The 23004-nt window shown below is 44.4% G+C and overlaps 2 protein-coding genes across 2 annotated transcripts; one reads left to right on the top strand and one right to left on the bottom strand.

The window, feature by feature from the left end:
• Positions 1–136: 136 nt before the first annotated feature.
• Positions 137–15521, bottom strand: si:ch1073-280e3.1 (complement C2). Its single transcript, XM_014162291.2, has 18 exons — positions 15352–15521; positions 14103–14351; positions 13778–13963; positions 6717–6890; positions 6451–6555; positions 6184–6317; positions 5818–5968; positions 5518–5649; positions 5309–5413; positions 4866–5003; positions 4583–4698; positions 4333–4462; positions 3963–4116; positions 3650–3726; positions 2867–2973; positions 2463–2595; positions 2280–2329; positions 137–475 (listed from the first exon to the last, which is right to left on the bottom strand). The coding sequence occupies exons 1-18, from the start codon at positions 15470–15472 to the stop codon at positions 311–313; spliced, it is 2427 nt and encodes an 808-aa protein (XP_014017766.2). The 5' UTR covers positions 15473–15521; the 3' UTR covers positions 137–310.
• Positions 15522–16033: 512 nt separating this feature from the next.
• LOC106580824 (membrane frizzled-related protein) lies at positions 16034–22946 on the top strand. Its single transcript, XM_014162287.2, has 13 exons — positions 16034–16549; positions 16674–16791; positions 17121–17252; positions 17569–17733; positions 17905–18124; positions 18482–18612; positions 18725–18850; positions 19099–19175; positions 19331–19479; positions 19861–19991; positions 20257–20391; positions 22011–22138; positions 22518–22946. Exons 1-13 carry the CDS (start codon positions 16496–16498, stop codon positions 22740–22742), a joined length of 1791 nt encoding a protein of 596 aa, XP_014017762.1. The 5' UTR covers positions 16034–16495; the 3' UTR covers positions 22743–22946.
• Positions 22947–23004: the final 58 nt, after the last annotated feature.

Here is a 23004-nt window from a genome sequence, read left to right as displayed (position 1 = left end):
ACAGATGGTTTAACTAAATGTAACCACAGCAGACAGCATTTCTGTTTGATTTGCTTGAGTTTCATATTATGTTTTCTTGTCAGATATACAGTACTTGTTTCCAGAAAGCCTAAAAAGTAAAAAACCATGACCAATGTTTATTCATTTTATATTTTAATAAATTGTTATTAATTTGATTCATTTTAGGAATGGGTCCTATTCTGTAAAGTAGGGAAACGGAAAGGCATTTTCTTCTGCTAGTAAGCCACCGTCCTAAAATGGCGCTACTAAATCAATATTTTAAGCTTTATGTGAGAATCCAAGTTGAAACTCAGTCGTCCATAGGTAGAAACTCCAGGTCCGTCCCCAGGTGCTGTTTTAACCATGGCAGCAAGTGGAAGACACTAATGTGGAAGTCCCTTGCGTCAGGAGGGGGCCTGTCACTCCTGTCTTGTGGCTCACACACGTTCTTGGTGCCCCAGCTCACTACTCCCACCTGAAGGATAGATGAAATAGAACCGCGCGTGTGGATTCATTCCTACAGTTGAAGTCGTAAGTTTACGTACACCTTAGCCAAATACATTTAAACTCAGTTTTTCACAATTCCTGACATTTAATTATATTAAAAAAGTTCCTGTCTTAGGTCAGTTAGGATCACCACTTTATTATAAGAATGTGAAATGTCAGAATAATAGTAGAGAGATGTATTTAAGCTTTTATTTCTTTCATCACATTCCCAGTGGGTCAGAAGTTTACATACACTCAATTAGTATTTGGTAGCATTGCCTTTAAATTGTTGGACTTGGGTCAAAAACGTTTCAGGTAGCCTTCCACAAGCTTCCCACAATAAGTTGTGTGAATTTTGGCCCATTCCTCCTGACAGAGCTGGTGTAACTGAGCCAGGTTTGTAGGCCTTCTTGCTCGCACACACTTTTTCAATTCTGCCCACACATTTTCTATATGAGGTCAGGGCTTTGTGATGGCCACTCCAATACATTGACAATGTTGTCCTTAAGCCATTTTGCCACAACTTTGGAAGTATGCTTGGGGTCATTGTCCATTTGGAAGACCCATTTGCGACCAAGCTTTAACTTCCTGACTGATGTCTTGAGATGTTGCTTCAATATATCCACATAATTTTCCTGCCTCATGATGCCATCTATTTTGTGAAGTGCACCAGTCCCTCCTGCAGCAAAGCACCCCCACAACATGATGCTGCCACCCCGTGCTTCCCGGTTGCGATGGTGTTCTTCGGCTTGCTAGCCTCCCCCTTTTCCCTCCAAACATAACGATGGTCATTATGGCCAAAAAGTTCAATTTTTGTTTCATCAGACCAGAGGACATTTCTCCAAAAAGTACGATCTTTGTCCCCATGTGCAGTTGCAAACCGCAGTCTGGCTTTTTTATGGAGGTTTTGGAGCACTGGCTTCTTCCTTGCTGAGATGCCTTTCAGGTAATGTTGATATAGGACTTGTGTTACTGTGGATATAGATACTTTTGTACCTGTTTCCTCCAGCATCTTCACAAGGTCCATTGCTGTTGTTCTGGGATTGATTTGCACTTTTCGCACCAAAGTACGTTCATCTCTAGGAGACAGAACGCGTCTCCTTCCCGAGCAGTATGACGGCTGCGTGGTATCTGTACAAACAATTGTTTGTACAGAGGAACGTGGTATCTTCAGGCATTTGGAAATTGCTCCCAAGGATGAACCAGACTTGTGGAGGTCTACCATTTTTATTCTGAGGTCTTGGCTGATTTTCTTTAGATTTTTTCCCATGATGTCAAGCAAAGAGACACTGAGTTTGAAGGTAGGCCTTGAAATGCATCCACAGGTACACCTCAAATGATGTAATTAGCCTATCAGAAGCTTCTAAAGCCATGACATAATTTTCTGGAATTTTCCAAGCTGTTTAAAGGCACAGTCAACTTAGTGTATGTAAACTTCTGACCCACTGGAATTGTGATACAATTAATTATAAGTGAAATAATTGGTCTGTAAACAATTGTTGGAAAACTGACTAGTCATGTACAAAGTAGATGTCCTAACCGACTTCCCAAACTATAGTTTGTTAACAAGAAATTTGTGGAGTGGTTGAAAAACGAGTTTTAATGACTCCAACCTAAGTGTATGTCAACTTCCAAATTCAACTGTATATGCCTGGTCATTGAATAGAGTCATACAAAAAGTACACTTAGCTTGGCCTAATGAACCCAAACACCAGATACTGGTACATAGTTCTATATGCTAGTATGAAGTATGCTTATCATGGACAAGATTTAGCAGAAGGGGAGTTTCTCACTTGAAAATACCGCAGTCTGTTAAGAAGGAACAGAGCGCCTCCAGAATCACCTGTTAGGAAAAGTTGGATCATATCACGCATGAGAATAACAAAGGTTTATCCTATTATTTGTATATTAATTAATGTATGTGTTCCCGAGTTGTATAATGTGGCTTCCCATGCTGTGTATTCCTACAATCATACCTTTGCAAGTTACTGCATCTATATGATCGGCAGATCCGCCCGAGCACAGAAACCTGTCTGGCACGTATTCATTCAGAGTTGCATCGTGAGGAGTTAGAAGTGTGTTCTCAGCCTGTTTAATACAGTCAAGCCTCTGCAAATAGGAACATCAAACAATGGTGCTACCCATTAACACCGCGCCCTTCACATGACACCCTTCACAAACATGCACATCAATTAGACATAATTTGCAGGCATACATGAAGACAAACTCAGTCTTATTCAAAAAGTACATTTGTAGAACTTCACTCCTCATACACAAATGGTAGTAAATGCAGAGCCAATGATAGATTATACTGTAGAAGGCCTGTGGATGTGACCTATGACCTTTATGAATGTGTGTTTGGTTGTTGAGTACCACTAACCTTACTCCCTGTATGAATGTGTGTTTGCTTGCGTTTTGCAACCTTGACTGTAGCCCCCTTGTTGATGAAGTATGCTCTGGTCTCCTCCATGGGTAGCAGGGCTTTCTCTGCAGACACACACTCCATTAACTGGTTATTATACACTCACCAATGTATTATTATTCCACCTCTCTCATCAACAAGCTGTTTTCGCCCACAGGACTGCCACCGACTGGATGGTTTTGTTTGGTACTGGATCTGGCTCACCAGGGACGGCAGGTAGCCTAGTGGTTAGAGAGCTGGGCCTGTAACCGAAAGGTTGCTGGATCCGAATCCCCGAGCTGACGGGGTAAAAATCTGTCATTCTACCCCTGAACAAGGCAGTTAACCCACTGTTCCCCGGTAGGCCGTCATTATAAATAAGAATATGTTCTTAACTGACTTGCCTAGTTAAATAAAAATAAAGGCACCGACAATCATACCACGCTCAAAGTCGCTTAGGTCACTTGTTTTTCCCATTCTAACGTTAATTCGAACAGTAACTGGATGCCTGTCTGCCTCGTGACTCACTGTCTGAGTGATCCATGTTCATGAACGGGGTGGTGTACGTAATAAACTGGCCGGTGAGTGTATATATATTACAAATAGAACTCGAGTCAAGCCAAGACATGATCTGATTCATGGGTGGATGACACCAGTCATGGCCAGCAGTACCAAGTTCAACGAGTTGAGTTGGGCTTGTCAAGCTAATAAAAAAGGATTGCACTCCGTCTGCTTGTTCAGGAGGAGTAGTAATCATCTTACCGTGGTGTTCACAGGTGGAGTTGGGACCCATCTTCATGGCTCGGTTGGCGGGCTTGGTACACGGTAAGCAGATGGGCCTGTAGAGAACACATACCAGATAAACAACACAGGGAGGTACAGGAAGTCATGTAGCTAGTCATGTAGTTACACAAGATTAGAGTGCAATAAAGTACTCATGTTAATATTGTAACAATGAGTAACAATGTCATTGCTGGTGAATGATTTGACCAAGTAGATGGAATCGTGGTGGTTTGGAATGAGAACGATTTACAAGGGAATTATTTCATGAGCTAGTGTTGCTGCTCGAACCCACCTCGCCGTCCATGACGGCTTGATTTCTTCAACCTTGACCAGAGCAATGTCATAGTCATAGAACTCTTTCACGTTCTTGTGGCGGAGTCCATCAATGTTGTACTGTGGGTGCGGGATCACAAGCAGCACCTTTGCTACCTCCTTTCCTTCAAAACCTGGGGGACATTGGCTTGAGGTTGATACTTACTAGTAAGCATTACTTGGGGATGAAAGGCAGAATAGACATCACCTATTTAATAATCAGTATTCTGTGTTATCTATCATCTGTGTTATAGATTGGTATTTCTAAATGGGCAGACACACTGCCAAATGACCCATGAACATTTTGAGGTCAATGCAGAGACCTATGTGCAATTAGGTAGGCTACTGACCAATCTTCACAGTCACTTTGTCTTGGTTCACTTTCCCCCCAGATCTGATGGCAGAAAAGCAGTGAGCTGCGGTCAGGATCCAGTTCTGGGTCACGATGGAACCCTGGCAGGTCTCAGACTTAGCGCTAGTCTGTAGCGGGATGAATAGAGTAGATTTTGTTAACTAAATACAGTACCAAGGAATGTACAGTAATGTCGTTGATAGTGTTTCTTGTGTACAATCTTCTATGTTCTGTTAAATAAGGCTTACTGTGATGACATTGACATGCCACGGCCTGGTATAGGCTGTCTTGGTGGGCCCAAACTCCTCCTGATTCTCTGACACGTCTTCCTGTGCCACCCCACACATGATCACACTTTTATCACCTAGAAATAAATGCATCATCAATACTACATTTAACTTCATTCTGCGTGGTTCAGCCATTCTATTGCTAAATATACTACATACAAAGACTTTGATACAGAATTTGTACCAAGAAATGATCAAATGCACTTGTTACAGTAAATGTAATGATGACACTAAGACAACCCACTGATCATGCTGTTGAACACTTCTCCCAGCTGTTTGTAGTCCTTCAGAATGAAAAGGTGCTTCTCATGTCTCTTCCTAGAGGCAATCAGATTCAGCTCGTTCTTATTCACGTTGTCCCCAACACCAAACACGTAGACATCTGCATAAAATACACACACACACAATCTGAGTAGATATTTATACAGTCTTGAGTGAAGCATCATAGAGCTGTACGGTTGTCAGTGTGGCTCCCTGTGTAACTGACCTAGCAGCTTGTCTTCAGTGTGACTCCCTGTGTAACTGACCTAGCAGCTTGTCTTCAGTGTGACTCCCTGTGTAACTGACCTAGCAGCTTGTCTTCAGTGTGACTCCCTGTGTAACTGACCTAGCAGCTTGTCTTCAGTGTGACTCCCTGTGTAACTGACCTAGCAGCTTGTCTTCAGTGTGACTCCCTGTGTAACTGACCTAGCAGCTTGTCATCAGTTTGGTCGAGAGCCGAGGTGCTGTACCCAAGCAGGGAGCGGATCTTAGCCAGGACAGCCAGGGGACTACCCCCTGTGTTGGAGTACCCTACGGGGCAGAGAGAATACACATGGATGCCTCTCTCCTCTCCATACACAATGAACATTATATTGAAAAAGTCCTTGAGTAGGTTGAACCCTCCTACAATGTACCATCTGTTTCAATGAGGATGACGTTCTGTGTTTCACTGAATCGGGTCTCGTTCCTCTCTTTCAGGATGGCCATGCGTTCATACACACGATACAGAGCAGCGTACAGGTTGGTGCCAGTCTGGTTCCCGTGGCCTGTAGGTGACAGGTATTGTATCAAACCACACCAGGCACTGTACTCTAATCAGTAATGTATGCTAATCAGTCACGCACACCTCAACCATTGTCAACTGCTAAAGTATATATTTTCCTGTACAGTGTCATGGCTTCATAAAGTGCAGAAAGGGAGAGGTGCTGACATACTTTGGTGATCAAACGCTGCCAGTCTCTTTAGGACACTTTTTACGTTGCTCCTGACATGCTCATCGCTTCTGGACACAATGTCCACAATATCTTTAGCCTGGCTGGCGTAGGAGATCACCTGGAATTTCAGCTCAACCTCGTAGCTGTCAAGCTGAGAGAGAATCCTGTTAGTTAGACGTTAGTGTCTTTTAGAGGCTTATCATAGAATAGTGTGTTTATTATCTGTGAGAAGTTTATAAGTTCTGAGGATTCTCAGGGCTGATTTCGCAGGCACAGAAATGAAACGCCATTGAAAGTGCTATTCAGTCTAGGACTAGGCTTAATCTGCGTCCTCAATGTTTGTGGGGACATAAATGAAAGTAAGACCTTGCGTATGAGGGCAGCAATGGCGTCCCTGGCCAGGTTAAAGTGGGTCTTGGAGATGCTGCCTGAGGTATCCATCAGGATGAACACGTTCATACGACCATCAGACACCCGCAGGGTCCTACCAAAGGCGCTTCCTAGAACGCAGGGACAAGATAGGGGGTGTAATGATCTCAGCTTAAAGTAACACATATGACACACCGAGTATACACAGGTACAGAGATACAGCATACTCACAAATGCAAGCACGTACACACTATAATGGATCACCTTTGTTTTTCTTTATGAACTCAGGTGACAGAACATCCATGACTCCAGACAGAGAGCCTCCCATAGCGTCTGCCACTGCACTGGGGGAGTCAAAGGCATACTGGGCTGTTTTGAGACAGATAATAGTATATTAGCATGTCCAGAACTTTGACTCTGTAAATAACATTGGATTGAAAATTACATATAAAAAGGTAGCATGTAGGTATGGCCATAATGTTGCAGTAATGTATTAGTCTAGCGTAGCCTGATCCAATCAAGGCACTGACTCTGGCAGCGTGTCTCTGAGCCGCTCCACTCCCTGGACTCCAGACAGACCCTCTCGGCTGAGCCCAACAGGTCCAGACCCATCTGGCAGCGGTACTGGACCTTCTCCCCTTTCCGGAAGCGGCCCTCGGACCTCAGGGCACCCGGGGGCACACCTGGGTTCTTACAGTCATCAGCTGAAATGAGAAGATTTTGTATGAGCCATGACACATGCACTAATCACAAGTCCGGTCACAACTTGCAGACTTGTTTATGCTGCTGTGCGTTTTGTTGCCGATCTTACTTTGCTACCTGACGGTTTTTTACTTTTTCATTACCGTATATTTTAACTTTTTCCCTCACTCAACTTTTTTCATTCAACTTTTTCACCCCGGAGGTTTTATCTGGACATGGTTCGTCAGGACTTCAAACAGCCGAAGCTAAGTAACATTAACATGATGCCTTCTAATTGCAGTCGTTGTACGTATAATATACAAGAGAACGATCGCCTTACGGCAAGGATAGCTGTGCTGCAAGCCCAGCTTCAGACGCGATCGTTAGGCAAGGGTAATTTCAGTGTAGGAAAGGATGAAACAGCGTCTGTGCCACCAGTAAGTACAGATAGTAACGTTAGTATAAACCCCCTCGCACGGTCCCCGCAGCCGGACAACTTTCTCATGGCTTCTGGAGGGAAACGCTGTAGGAATGCTCAACCGGTGTCGCTTATTCAGCCGACAGAAACTTTCAACCGGTTCTCCCCATTAAGCGAGTCGGAGTCGGAGGCCGAGACTTCTCTGGTCTCTACTCCTCCCGTTGTGGGGTCTGAGACGCCGACGGCTCCCACCATTAGCTCTGACAAATTGAAAACCCTAGTCATTGGCGACTCCATTACCCGCAGTATTAGACTTAAAACGAATGATCCAGCGATCATACACTGTTTACCAGGGGGCAGGGCTACCGACGTTAAGGCTAATCTAAAGACGGTGCTGGCTAAAGCTAAAACTGGCGAGTATAGAGATATTGTTATCCACGTCGGCACCAACGACGTTAGGATGAAACAGTCAGAGGTCACCAAGTGCAACATAGCTTCAGCGTGTAAATCAGCTAGAAAGATGTGTCGGCATCGATTAATTGTCTCTGGCCCCCTCCCAGTTAGGGGGAGTGATGAGCTCTACAGCAGAGTCTCACAACTCAATCGCTGGTTGAAAACTGTTTTCTGCCCCTCCCAAAAGATAGAATTTGTAGATAATTGGCCCTCTTTCTGGGACTCACCCACAAACAGGACCAAGCCTGGCCTGTTGAGGAGTGACGGACTCCATCCTAGCTGGAGGGGTGCTCTCATCTTATCTACGAACATAGACAGGGCTCTAACTCCTCTAGCTCCACAATGAAATAGGGTGCAGGCCAGGCAGCAGGCTGTTAGCCAGCCTGCCAGCTTAGTGGAGTCTGCCACTAGCACAGTCAGCGTAGTCAGCTCAGCTTTCCCCATTGAGACCGTGTCTGTGCCTCGATCTAGGTTGGGCAAAATTAAAAATGGCGGTGTTCGCTTTCTTTATCTCACTAGTATAAAGACCTCCTCCATTCCTGCCATTATTGAAAGAGATTGTGATACCTCACATCTCAAAATTGGGTTACTTAATGTTAGATCCCTCACTTCCAAGGCAGTTATAGTCAATGAACTAATCACTGATCATAATCTTGATGTGATTGGCCTGACTGAAACATGGCTTAAGCCTGATGAATTTACTGTGTTAAATGAGGCCTCACCCCCTGGTTACACTAGTGACCATACCCCCCGTGCATCCGGCAAAGGCGGAGGTGTTGCTAATATTTACGATAGCAAATTTCAATTTACAAAAAAAACCACAATGACGTTTTCGTCTTTTGAGCTTCTAGTCATGAAATCTATGCAGCCTACTCACTCACTTTTTATAGCTACTGTTTACAGGCCTCCTGGGCCATATGCAGTGTTCCTCACTGAGTTCCCTGAATTCCTATCGGATCTTGTAGTCATAGCAGATAATATTCTAATTTTTGGTGACTTTAACATTCACATGGAAAAGTCCACAGACCCACTCCAAAAGGCTTTCGGAGCCATCATCGACTCAGTGGGTTTTGTCCAACATGTCTCTGAACCTACTCACTGCCACAGTCATACTCTGGACCTAGTTTTGTCCCATGGAATAAATGTTGTGGATCTCAATGTTTTTCCTCATAATCCTGGACTATCGGACCACCATTTTATTACGTTTGCAATTGCAAGAAATAATCTGCTCAGACCCCAACCAAGGACCATTAAAAGTCGTGCTATAAATTCTCACACAACCCAAAGATTCCTTGATGCCCTTCCAGACTGCCTCTGCCTACCCAAGGACGTCAGAGGACAAAAATCAGTTAACCACCTAACCGAGGAACTCAATTTAACCTTGCGCAATACCCTAGATGCAGTTGCACCCCTAAAAATTAAAAACATCTGTCATAAGAAACTAGCTCCCTGGTATACAGAAAATACACGAGCTCTGAAGCAAGCTTCCAGAAAATTGGAACGGAAATGGCGCCACACCAAACTGGAAGTCTTCCGACTAGCTTGGAAAGACAGTACCGTGCAGTATCGAAGAGCCCTCACTGCTGCTCGATCATCCTATTTTTCCAACTTAATTGAGGAAAATAAGAACAATCCGAAATTTCTTTTTGATACTGTCGCAAAGCTAACTAAAAAGCAGCCTTCGCAAATGGAGGATGGCTTTCACTTCAGCAGTAATACATTTATGAACTTCTTTGAGGAAAAGATCATGATCATTTAGAAAGCAAATTACAGACTCCTCTTTAAATCTTGGTATTCCTCCAAAGCTCCATTGTCCTGAGTCTACACAACTCTGCCAGGACCTAGGATCAAGGGAGATACTAAAGTGTTTTAGTACTATATCTCTTGACACAATGATGAAAATAATCATGGCCTCCAAACCCTCAAGCTGCATACTGGACCCTATTCCAACTAAACTACTGAAAGAGCTGCTTCCTGTGCTTGGCCCTCCTATGTTGAACATAATAAACGGCTCTCTATCCACCGGATGTGTACCAAGCTCACTAAAAGTGGCAGTAATAAAGCCTCTCTTGAAAAAGCCGAATCTTGACCCAGAAATTATAAAAAACTATCGGCCTATATCGAATCTTCCATTCCTCTCAAAAAGTTTAGAAAAAGCTGTTGCACAGCAACTCACTGCCTTCCTGAAGACAAACAATGTATACGAAACGCTTCAGTCTGGTTTTAGACCCCATCATAGCACTGAGACTGCACTTGTGAAGGTGGTAAATTACCTTTTAATGACGTCAGACCGAGGCTCTGCATCTGTCCTCGTGCTCCTAGATCTTAGTGCCGCTTTTGATACCATCGATCACCACATTCTTTTGGAGAGATTGGAAACCCAAATTGGTCTACAAAGGACAAGTTCTGGCCTGGTTTAGATCTTATCTGTCGGAAAGATATCAGTTTGTCTCTGTGAATGGTTTGTCCTCTGACAAATCAATTGTACATTTCGGTGTTCCTCAAGGTTCCGTTTTAGGACCACTATTGTTTTCACTATATATTTTACCTCTTGGGGATGTCATTCGAAAACATAATGTTAAATTTCACTGCTATGCGGACGACACACAGCTGTACATTTCAATGAAACATGGTGAAGCCCCAAAATTGCCCTCGCTAGAAGCCTGTGTTTCAGACATAAAGAAGTGGATGGCTGCAAACTTTCTACTTTTAAACTCGGACAAAACAGAGATGCTTGTTCTAGGTCCCAAGAAACAGAGATCTTCTGTTGAATCTGACAATTAATCTGGATGGTTGTACAGTCGTCTCAAATAAAACTGTGAAGGACCTCGGCGTTACTCTGGACCCTGATCTCTCTTTTGAAGAACATATCAAGACTGTTTCAAGGACAGCTTTTTTCCATCTACGTAACATTGCAAAAATCAGAAACTTTCTGTCCAAAAATGACGCAGAAAAATTAATCCATGCTTTTGTTACTTCTAGGCTGGACTACTGCAATGCTCTACTTTCCGGCTACCCGGATAAAGCACTAAATAAACTTCAGTTAGTGCTAAATACGGCTGCTAGAATCCTGACTAGAACCAAAAATTTGATCATATTACTCCAGTGCTAGCCTCCCTACACTGGCTTCCTGTTAAGGCAAGGGCTGATTTCAAGGTTTTACTGCTAACCTACAAAGCATTACATGGGCTTGCTCCTACCTATCTTTCCGATTTGGTCCTGCCGTACATACCTACACGTACGCTACGGTCACAAGACGCAGGCCTCCTAATTGTCCCTAGAATTTCTAAGCAAACGGCTGGAGGTAGGGCTTTCTCCTATAGAGCTCCATTTTTATGGAATGGTCTGCCTACCAATGTGAGAGACGCAGACTCGGTCTCAACCTTTAAGTCTTTACTGAAGACTTATCTCTTCAGTAGGTCCTATGATTAAGTATAGTCTGGCCCAGGAGTGTGAAGGTGAACGGAAAGGCTGGAGCAACGAACCGCCCTTGCTGTCTCTGCCTTGCCGGTTCCCCTCTTTCAACTGGGATTCTCTGCCTCTAACCCTTTTTACAGGGGCTGAGTCACTGGCTTACTGGTGTTCTTCCATGCCGTCCATGGGAGGGGTGCGTCACTTGAGTGGGTTGAGTCACTGACGTGGTCTTCCTGTCTGGGTTGGCGCCCCCCCTTGGGTTGTGCCATGGCGGAGATCGTTGTGGGCTATACTCGGCCTTGTCTTAGGACGGTAAGTTGGTGGTTGGAGACATCCCTCTAGTGGTGTGGGGGCTGTGCTTTGGCAAAGTGGGTGGGGTTATATCCTGCCTGTTTGGCCCTGTCCGGGGGTATCATCGGATGGGGCCACAGTGTCTTCTGATCCCTCCTGTCTCAGCCTCCAGTATTTATGCTGCAGTAGTTTATGTGTCGGGGGGCTAGGGTCAGTCTGTTACATCTGGAGTATTTATCTTGTCTTATCCGGTGTCCTGTGTGAATTTAAATATGCTCTCTCTAATTCTCTCTTTCTCTCTTTCTGTCTTTCTCTTGGAGGACCTGAGCCCTAGGACCATGCCTCAGGACTACCTGGTATGATGACTCCTTGCTGTCCCCAGTCCACCTGGCCGTGCTGCTGCTCCAGTTTCAACTGTTCTGCCTGCAGCTATGGAACCCTGACCTGTTCACCGGACGTGCTTGTTGCACCCTCGACAACTACTATGATTATTATTATTTGACCATGCTGGTCATTTATGAACATTTTAACATCTTGACCATGTTCTGTTATAATATCCACCCTGCACAGCCAGAAGAGGACTGGCCACCCCTCATAGCCTGGTTCCTCTCTAGGTTTCTTCCTAGGTTTTTGGCCTTTCTAGGGAGTTTTTCCTAGGGAGTTTTTCCTAGCCACCGTGCTTCTTTCACATGCTTTGCTTGCTATTTGAGGTTTTAGGCTGGGTTTCTGTACAGCACTTTGAGATATCAGCTGATGTACGAAGGGCTATATAAAAATAAATTTGATTTGATTAATCAAGACTAACTTAAATAATAAGATCCAAAGGCCTTTATTTGACTGATCCTGTGGTAAAGCATGGAACAAGAAACGCCAAGGTTGTGGGATCAAGTCCCGCAGCGGTCACGTGTTGGTGTACTAAAATGCATGTCCTCACTTTAATGTAAGTTGCTTTCCATAAAAGTCTGCTAAATGGCATATATTATTATATAGTACTGCAAAAAGCATACGCAGAGACGTCGTACAAGCTTTGCTCATTGACCTGCTTTGGGGTTATAATGCACAATATCAAAAGCGCCATTCATCTCTGTGCCTGTCAATGTGTTTCTAAGATTCAAAAAGCTTCTTATACCTAAGTATTATACCGAAGTAAGTGGGGCTCTATGCACGCCTGTATGCACTTGAACACAATTGGTGCAGCCAACTCTCAACTAATAAATGCCGTCTTACACCAACCAGACATCTGTAAGAGTGGGCATTTGCCTGAATGCATAGAATATCAATATCAACGGTAGTTACAACTTTACGACTATGACAGTAACCAAAATGGCAGCCTATTACCTAAATAGTGCACTGGGCCCTGGTCAAAAGTAGTGCACTATAAAGGGAATAAGGTGGCATTTGGGACGCACACTATGTCTTCAGTGTAAAGGATGTGTTTATGTAAATAGAGAGGTAGTGCTTAGTTAGGATCGTTTACGTCCGGCCACAGGGTATATAGTGATTAATACATCAAGTCCAGCAGGTTCATACAGGAAATTTGAGTGTTGAATCAGCTGATAGCCTCGGCTGATATTGAACCAATTAGATAAATCACACTACCTTAATATGGCGGTCTATTTAGTAAACCAGGTTTGCACAAAAATTCTCTTTGCGCTTCTGTTTTTGGTGACATGCAATTTTTTTTATTTTATTCATTTAACCTTTATTTAACTGGTCAAGTCAGTTAAGAACAAATTCTTATTTACAATAACGGCCTAGGAACAATGGGTTAACTGCCTTGTTCAAGAGCAGAATGCCAGATTTTTACCTTGTCAGCTCTTGGATTCGATCTAGCATGCTGTAACATGCTGTAATGCTGAAACATGCACTACTCGCCACTCGTGTGCTTTCTGCTTTCACACCCCAGCCTCCACCTGTTGGGGCTCTGCTTTTGTTTCAGTCAGGGGGATCGGTAAAGCGTACATTGTTCACTGCCTGTTATTAATATATCTTACATGATTTATGCTCTCGCAGTGAGCTACCCAGAAGGAGCAGGGCCTAATGCCAAGACTATTGTACATGTACTGTAATCTTCTAATAAATGGTTAAACGAATACGTGGCGTTTCCTGTCTGAACTTAGCTAAGGTAAAGTCCACTCTCTTTGGCACAGATTTATTAATCAATACTGAGATTTTTTTGCACAAGTTCTTTGCACCAAATATTACCTCTACCTTAATGTTTTACTTCTGATTTGAATCCTCATTCTACCACTTAATATATTGTGCACTATACAGAGAAAAACATTCTAAAGCTTACTTTATCTGGCATGTTGTACAAGGGTGAGGGCTTCTCACCTTGGCTATCACACACTGGGATTGTGCCTGTCCAGTCTCCTAGAGAGGTGCAGTTCCTCTGAGCTGACCCAGACAGGCTGAAGCCACTGTGGCAGGAGAAACTCTGGCTCTCCCCTGGCTTCAACCACTGTTCCCTGGGCCAGAACTCACCATGGTCCAATTGGAGCTGGCCTGGACACATTATCGCTGTGAGAGAGAAAGAGAGAGCGAGAGAGAGGGAGAAACACATTTTGAGACAGAATGAGATGGAGAGAGAGGAGAATACAGCAGTAGTTTATCAGATACTAACTCATCACCTGCCTCCTGTATCCACCAGAAACACTACCTTTACAGGAGGCTCGCGACACTCGTCTGCCATTGGTCAGTCTCATGGTGGACCACTCCCCATCGGCGCTGCACACCCGTTGGCTGACGGGGTACGGGTAGTGTCCTGCCTTACAGTGATAGGTCAGCACGCTGCCCTCAGTACCTGCCTGAGCGTAGGACACGTTGCCGCCGCCGATCTTCTCAGCGATGGAACAGTTCTGGGGCTGTTCATCCTCATAGTCCCCATAGTCTTCCCCCTGCATCCACACTGAAATACAGGCATACGTATGACTGAAATGCAGACATATTCCTGAAATGCAGACAAAATACTGAAATACAGACATGTAACTGAAATCCAGTCACAAATTACTGAAATGCAGTCACTTTGATGTTTTAAGTAGAAATTGTGCACCAATATTGAATTTTAAAAGCCTGTTATATTAAATGAAGTGTCCTTTAATATAGACCACATGGAGAATTCAATAAGTCAGATTTATTATATGAATAAAGACTTGCTAATATGCCAAAATTCAGCATTTTGACATGTCCCTCCGTGAATCAATTACATCTGTCCCTCATTTTAAGGTCAACCCTGTGACGTGAACTGAACTCTTGTTTTAATATGGTGAAACCTTCATTTTTTCAATATTTGATATACTTGATATACTCTTTTTTGGACATTTTGTGTTTTTTTGCGGCGGAAAACTGAGCGGATCGAGCATAACACGTCTACCCTGTTACCCATAGAGAGGCTAGAAAGTGTTGAACCATTTATAATAAAAAAAAAGTGAAGCTTGCATTCAATTGCCTCTTCCTGTTGCACACAACAAGCTTCCTTTTGTCACAAGGGGATTCAGGACTGATTCATGATGAAATCATCAACCCTGTTACGGTAAACTTTATTTGTTACTTAATAGGCACTTACTATTGTCATTTTATTAATTTAATATCTTCAGATGGGATTTTTTTTATGAAGTTGAACATGTGCTCTTTATGACAGAATGTTAAAAATAGTTGTAATCAAACGTGTTCTAAAATAGGCTCCTTGTTGGTGGAACGACCCACACACATTTCTGAAATACAGATGTACATATGACTGAAATACAGACACATTACTGAAATACAGACATGACTGACATACAGACATATGTCTGACTGAAATTCAACATTTTACTGAGATACAAACACATTACTGGGAGATCATGAATGGTGTTGTTTGTTACAGTAACTTCTGACTCGTGCATCTCCCTGACCATCTCAGTACTCACCCTCTTTGACAGAGTTGAAGGAGAAGGCCGCACACAACAACAGAGTGACAGCATACATGACAAGTATGTGTTTATTCCTTTCCGTCTCTGTTGGTGTCTGACTTAAAATATATGTCTGCATGCTACTATGTAGTTATCTTATTTGATGAGTGACTATCCATTAACGAACCACAGCAAACACAAAAGCATGGATTGAGTAATGTTTTCCCAGAACTGGGTGATTCAACTTTACATTTAGGATTCATAAAACATTATTATCCATGTATTGGTATCTTTATTTTAACTGTAATATTTTACTTTGAGACTCAAATAGCCTCTAATATTTAGAAATTGTTGCATCATCTACTGAGTCAGTAATAAAGGGGGCAACTATGAATGAGAATCAGAAATGTGGTTGTAAAACAAAAACTTAAATCTGAGATCAAATCTTTTTAACCCAGTTCCACTACAGGGTCCCAACTTCACTCGAGGTTAGGGCCATGTTGCCAATACACTATATGATTTGTAAATTACACAGTTTGTGCTTGCCATTGTTTGTGTGTGTGTTAGTGTGTGAGAAACGCTTTAGGAGATTAGATGATCATTATGCATATTATAGAGAATTTACTCTGAGCGCCCCCCACACCCCACTACACCCCACCCCCCTCCTGCCCCAGAGCTCAGTCCTCTCAGCTGACTCGGCTTTGTGGAACACTGTGAAGGGAGTTCTAGGCATATTTTCTAACAAATTACTCACCCTCAACAAACAAGAACAGACTGCACATCTACCTACCTCACACACACAGACACACCATGACTTAATGAAGTGATGAAAGGAGAACCGGACTATAAACACCTGGGGCACTTTCACTGGATTTTAAACCTCAAATTGGTGGACTAAATATTTTGTTCTTACCCCAAATAATTTTGGGGTATTCGTAACAAAATGATGAATCGATCACTCTGGAAAGATACAGGCCTCTTTTATCTGTCACATTGAGATTTCCTGCTGAAACGTTACCTTTTCACTTTTCACATTCCAACAAACATGTTGTTGATGTGCTCTTAACAACAACAACACACAACTACATAGTGGGTAGAGTGGGTATTAGGATGTGGATTTTCAATGTTTCCCTGGAAGACTGAAACTGAACTTTAACCGAAGATGACGGACCTCACTGAAGTATCTGTTTACTCAGAATCCTCTGACATTTACAAGGTGAGGACAGCGACAGCTTGTGTGGGCCTGGAATTCTGGTTTCAATTTTTATGTCAACCTTGTATTTCATGGTGGGAAGTTACTTGGCGTTTCATGTTATACCAATTGTCTTTTCTTTTCCCAGAATGTTTTCTGCAACCCCACGTTTGAGCTTGAGGGTGAGCGTGAGGAGAAAGTGGAAGGATTCAGTTCTGCCAGTACTGTCATGTCCCCAGAGCCAGTAAAGAACCCAGCAGCAAACAGTGAGTCTGACAACCTAGTTTCTCCGTTCCATAACATCATATAACACCGGAGTTGGATATGCAATAGGATTGGTTGTTTCCAGATGCCAAGACCTATTCAATTTGACCTAGTTGTTGTCTTCCACAATAGGAAAGTGGAAACAAGAATTCTCTGAGGGACAGGAATGTTACAGCAACTTAAAGTTTCCTCAACCACCATTGTCTTTCCTCCCATCTTCCTCCCTGTGTGTGTGTGTGTGTGTGTGTGTGTGTGTGTGTGTGTGTGTGTGTGTGTGTGTGTGTTGGTTTGCGTGTGTGTGTGTGCATGCGTACGTGTGTATGTGTCCCAGGCCGAGGTGTGTTCAGTGTGTGTGTGATGCGTCTGCGAGGTTTATGGTGTAGCTGGGGGGCCCTGGTGGTCTCTGTTGCTGCTGTGCTCCTGGTAGCAGCCCTGGGCCTGGCACTGGTGCTCATCTTCACACGTGAGTGATGGGACGGGACGGGGACTGGGACAGTGGGAGGAGTGGGACCACACAGATACTGTAAATCGATGTAATTCTATGGGTGGAACAGTGGGACCTCTGATCCTCAAAAGGAACTGATTACAGAGCATGGTGTACATACATTTCACTCATCTCTCAAACAAAATCTCAACGTCATAGAGACCTACGTAATTATGGACACAATGTCCTTATTTAAACAAATATTGCCAATTCATACACTATATGCACATCACAAACTTGTGTCATTCACTAATGTCCTCTTACTCTATCTCTCACTGGGTTCTTCACCCCACAGAACTAAAGGGGCAAAGTGTGGATGGGGAAGTGGTGTCGACCAATCCCCTGGACTTGTTGACTGGAGATGGACTGCCTCGTGGTCTACCCACAACCCCCACCAACCACAGTCAGAGGGACAGTACAGTGGCCCCACAGCCAGCCAGATTCCCTACCCCTGAAACTAGTGGGTATTTTTCTACTACAGTTGTATCCATAGGAAAAGACTAAGTAATTCTATTCCAATGATTGTACCTTACAGATGCGTACTTACCTACAAATAGTGTACGTACAACACAGTAATAATACTGTGATACACTACCCTGTACTTTTCTCACTGTCTGTCTGTCTGTCTCAGGATGTGGGGGCGTATTGACAGACTCAGAGGGTAGCTTTAGCTCCCCCAACCACCCTGGGTCGTATCCCCCAGACTCTCTCTGTGTCTGGGTGATCCGGGCGCATCCCCCATCCCTGGTCCAGATCCATGTGTCCTCTCTGACCATAGAAGGACCGTCCCCCTGCCTCTTTGACTGGCTGGAGCTTCAGGAGGAGACGGAGCAACCTTCTGTTGTCACCAGGTGGGTCAAACGCACTGTATCTAAACCTGTTTCGAGGTAGAAGATGCCTCTAATCACAGATCTAGGATCAGATGAACCTATACTGAAGGGGAGGTAACATATAGTGACTATGGACACGTTTTACATACTTCTGAACCTAGTGCGTGGCAGCCTCTTGAAAAAGCATCCTCTTTATGATACACTGTGGCAGCTAGGTGGCATACAAGTTCAGTATAGGTAGCAACGCTTTCTACTTTATGTCCCATAAGTTTTGTTTTGCAGTTCTGCTGTTCAGGGATTTTAGGTGAAGAATAACGATACATTATGGTTGCCTTTTGGGGCTGACATTTTAAAAGTTAATGTTTCTCTCCACCCTAGGTTCTGTGGCAACGTGGCACCCCCTACTGTGAACACCAACAGCAGCACTGTGTGGGTGACCTTCCGCTCTGACGGGAGCATTGGAGGCAGTGGCTTCACCGCCCAGTACCACGCCATCACACCTGAACAGAGTGAGTACTGGGCCAGAGGTAGAATCAACAGGTACACTGAACTGATCTTTGCCTTAGGAAACAGATATGTAACATCAGCAACGTGTGTGTGTGTGTGTGCATCTGTTCTCAGAGAGCTGCTCCAGGGAGGAGTTTATGTGTGACCACGGGCGCTGCATCCTGCCCGTGTCAGTGTGTGATGGTCAGCCCCACTGTCATGACCTCTCTGATGAGGCCAACTGCAGCCACAAGCACAAAGGTAAGAACAGGGTGTGCAGCACAGTACACACTCAGCGTCAGAGTGACTTATCTGCATACACACAGCAGCAACAAGCAAAATAAGGCTGATATGTAAAATGGTAGACTCGCACTGTCATTCGTCTAAGTCTCGTTCATCACGTGGACAAAGTTGTGAGGAAGCCTGGTAATCCATTATAGTAAAAGGGCAATTGTTTGCTTATCTATGCAAAACAAATTATCCTCGTTTTTTGCTATGTTGTTGAACAGAGTGTGGGGGCCAAAAGACTGGACCCTACGGCTACCTGGCGACTCCAAACCACCCAAAGCCTTACCCGCATCAACAGGTACTGTACCTACCTAGACTTGGTCTAGCAAACCATCACCAAAATCACCAACATGCATCATATCTAATTGACATACCCAGCCATATAGCCCGAATAGACTTCATGAAATCCTACCATGGTAAATTATGTTTAATTTACTCTTATCTCTCCGTCAGTTGTGCACATGGCGGATCTCTGTCGAGGAGGGTCATGTGATCAGGCTGAGTTTCCTCAACTTCAGTCTGGAGACCCAGGACGTGTGTGAGTTTGACTATGTGGAGGTGCATGATAGTGCTGACAGCGGGACCGGCAGAGTACTCGGACGGTAAAATCTATTATGTCAGCTCACAATGTGTTCTTTCATACACTACCTATAAATGAGCTCAGAAGGGTTGAAAAAGGAATGTTCAAAGCAAGTACATCCAGTCAAATAACATTTTCTGAAATCAAGCATAGCTGTTGCATGACACTATATGACACTATATGTGTACCATAAAACATTCAAAACAGTAACAGCACTTTTAATTGATAAGACGGTGTACTGTAGTAGCCTGTGGTGGGGACTCCTATGGTTGCAAAACAGAGGATGGTCACAAACAGATCTGGAATCAGGCTAATTGTACCCTACTGTGCCACAGCCTGTAACACAGTACTACTGTTACTGTACCACAGGCAGCTCTAGCGTTCCTTCTCTATCCTGTCCCAGGTACTGTGGCACTAGCCTGCCTCCTGAGCTGACCTCCTCTGGGCCCCGGATAACCGTGGTGTTTCTGGCTGACGAGGGTGTAGCAGACAGTGGCTTCAACGCTTCCTACCAGGCCATCTCCCTTTCCGAGAGTGAGTCCCCCCCATACACAGAGGGGCTAGTGTTCAGTAGGAAAGACTGTAGCAAAAAGTTTAGCAACAATAAACAAGGTTCCATTCATGTTTCAAAACGTTTCCTTCTTAATGAACACGACCCAGATCGGTCTCCCTGTATCTAGTCTATTATGGCTCTTCTAACGTAAAAAATAAGCCAATTTATTAAAACATCTAACAGTGGTTTAAGGGATTTGCACTGGAAATATGAGGAGTGGATCACCCGTTTCCTTGTTTGTGACAGGAACATGCAGTCCTCCTCAGTTTGCCTGCAGCAGTGGGGAGTGCCTGCACCAGGAGTGGCTGTGTGATGGCTGGAATGACTGTGCAGATGGGACAGATGAGCACGACTGTGACAACTCAACCTATCCCCCTTTCAGTGAGCCAACAATACACAACACACACATCATATAAACTCAGCAAAAAAAGAAACGTCCCTTTTTCAGGACCCTGTCTTTCAAAGATAATTCAGAAAAATCCAAATAACTTCACAGATCTTCATTGTAAAGGGTTTAAACACTGTTTCCCATGCTTGTGCAATGAACCATGAACAATTAATGAACATGCACCTGTGGAAGGGTCGTTAAGACACTAACAGCTTACAGATGGTAGGCAATTAAGGTCACAGTTATGAAAACTTAGGACACTAAAGAAGCCTTTCTACTGACTCTGAAAAACACCTAAAGAAAGATGCCCAGGGTCCTTGCTCATCTGCGTGAACGTGCCTTAGGCATGCTGCAAGGAGGCATGAAGACTGCAGAGGTGGCCAGGGCAATACATTGCGATATCTGTACTGTGAGACGCCTAAGACAGCGCAACAGGGAGACAGGACGGACAGCTAATCGTCCTCGCAGTGGCAGACCACGTGTAACAACACCTGCACAGGATCGGTACATCTGGACATCACACCTGCGGGACAGGTACGTGATGGCAACAACAATTGCCAGAGTTACACCAGGAACGCACAATCCCTCCATCAGTACTCAGATTGTCCGCAATAGGCTGAGAGAGGCTGGACTGAGGGCTTGTAGGTCTGTTGTAAGGCAGGTCCTCACCAGACATCACTGGCAACAACGTCGCCTATGGGCACAAACCCACCGTCGCTGGACCAGACAGGACTGTCAAAAAGTGCTCTTCACTGACGAGTCGCAGTTTTGTCTCACCAGGGGTGATGGTCAGATTCACGTTTATCGTCTAAGGAATGAGCGTTACACCGAGGCCTGTACTCTGGAGCGGGATCGATTTGGAGGTGGAGGGTCCGTCATGGTCTGGGGCGGTGTGTCACAGCATCATCGGACTGAGCTTGTTGTCATTGCAGGCAATCTCAACGCTGTGTGTTACAGGGAAGACATCCTCCTCCCTCGTGTGGTACCCTTCCTGCAGGCTCATCCTGACATGACCCTCCAGCATGAGAATGCCACCAGCCATACTGCTTGTTCTGTGCATGATTTCCTGCAAGACAGGAATGTCAGTGTTCTGCCATGGCCAGCGAAGAGCCCGGATCTCAATCCCATTGAGCATGTCTGGGACCTGTTGGATCGGAGGGTGAGGGCTAGGGCCATTCCCCCCAGAAATGTCCAGGAATTTATAGGTCCCTTGGTGGAAGAGTGGGGTAACATCTCACAGTAAGAACTGGCAAATCTGGTGCAGTCCATGAGGAGGAAATGCACTGCAGTACTTAATGCAGCTGGTGGACACACCAGATACTGAATGTTACTTTTGATTTTGACTTTGTTCAGGGACACAGTATTCCATTTCTGTTAGTCACATGTCTGTGAAACTTGTTCAGTTTGTGTCAGTTGTTGAATCTTATGTTCATACAAATATTTACACACGTTAAGTTTGCTGAAAATAAACAGTTGACAGTGAGAGGACGTTTCTTTTTTGCTGAGTTTATTTGTATATTTGTAACACAATTGCTAAGCCTTCAGTAGAATGACTCCATTATGACAGACTAGTAGCCTTTTCTGGATCCGTCTCTCCATGCCTCTCCCCCAGGCTCGTCCTGTGAGCCCATCGAGGTGGAAATGTGCCAGGGCCTGAGCTACAACCTCACCTCCTTCCCCAACATCTGGCTGTCCATTGCTGACCAGAGAGAGGCAGCCACGCTGCTCCGCCAGTACATGGTGAGACCGCACACCTGGCCTGTCAACACACAACCACACCGAACAATAGCAATTTCACATGAAATGTATATTTTATTTAATGGGTTTTCAGTTAACTTGAACATTATTTGTAACATAATATAGGTGCATAGCGGTAGAGGCTGCTGAGGGGAGGACGACTCATAATAATGTCCGTAATGGAATCAAACACATGGTTTTCATGTATTTGATACCATTCACTCCATTCCAGCCATTACACTCGTTTCTACCACGATAAATCAACTACACACTGAAAAATACCATAAATGGGATGTGCAGGACCTCCCTTAAGTGTTTGATTCTGATGGAGCTAGATACTGTATAGCCGCTCTCTAACTCTCTCCTCTGTGGTTATTACTAGGTGCTGACGGAGCTGGCGTGTTTCCAGCCCCTGCGCCGGCTGGTATGTGGGATGTTCATGCCACACTGCAGCCCTCAGGGTGGCGTGCTGCAGCCCTGCCGGTTAGTGTGCTCCTGGGCAGAGCAGCAGTGTAGTCAGGCCCTGGACGTATTCACCTTCAGCTGGCCCTTCAACTGCCACCTGCTGCCTGACTCCCAAGACCCTATGGAGTGCTCCAGTCCCTGATGCCTCTGTAGCTTAGCACTTGCCCCCTGAATGTGCTACAGTACAACCATAGTAATGAGAGGAAGCCAACACAGGACTGACTAGAAAAACTCGGAAGAATACCATCAAAGCGCCAATCTTTTCAAGGAACCTTGGAGACATGCAATAAAGAATCACAATGTTGCACTCTGCACTCATACAGTGCTAGCTTTGTACAGCATAATACAGATGTATGGAACAGAACTGGTTGGAGTTTACGTGGGAATAGAAAATAAATGTACAT

This window comes from Salmo salar, chromosome ssa20 (assembly GCF_905237065.1).
Source record: "Salmo salar chromosome ssa20, Ssal_v3.1, whole genome shotgun sequence".
Taxonomy (NCBI): Eukaryota; Metazoa; Chordata; class Actinopteri; order Salmoniformes; family Salmonidae; genus Salmo; species Salmo salar.
The sequence above is the reverse complement of the archived record's forward strand: the minus strand, read 5'-3'. Positions and strand labels throughout refer to the sequence as shown.

Coding starts and splice junctions, on each gene's coding strand:
- si:ch1073-280e3.1 (XM_014162291.2), bottom strand. CDS start 15,472: ATGCAGACATATATTTTAAGTCAGACACCAACAGAGACGGAAAGGAAT. Junction 5,969..6,183: donor TTGCTGCCCTCATACGCAAG/GTCTTACTTTCA, acceptor ATTCTCTCTCAG/CTTGACAGCTACGAGGTTGA. Junction 4,699..4,865: donor AGTGTTCAACAGCATGATCA/GTGGGTTGTCTT, acceptor ATTTATTTCTAG/GTGATAAAAGTGTGATCATG.
- LOC106580824 (XM_014162287.2), top strand. CDS start 16,496: ATGACGGACCTCACTGAAGTATCTGTTTACTCAGAATCCTCTGACATT. Junction 18,851..19,098: donor CTGCAGCCACAAGCACAAAG/GTAAGAACAGGG, acceptor GTTGTTGAACAG/AGTGTGGGGGCCAAAAGACT. Junction 19,992..20,256: donor GGCCATCTCCCTTTCCGAGA/GTGAGTCCCCCC, acceptor TGTTTGTGACAG/GAACATGCAGTCCTCCTCAG.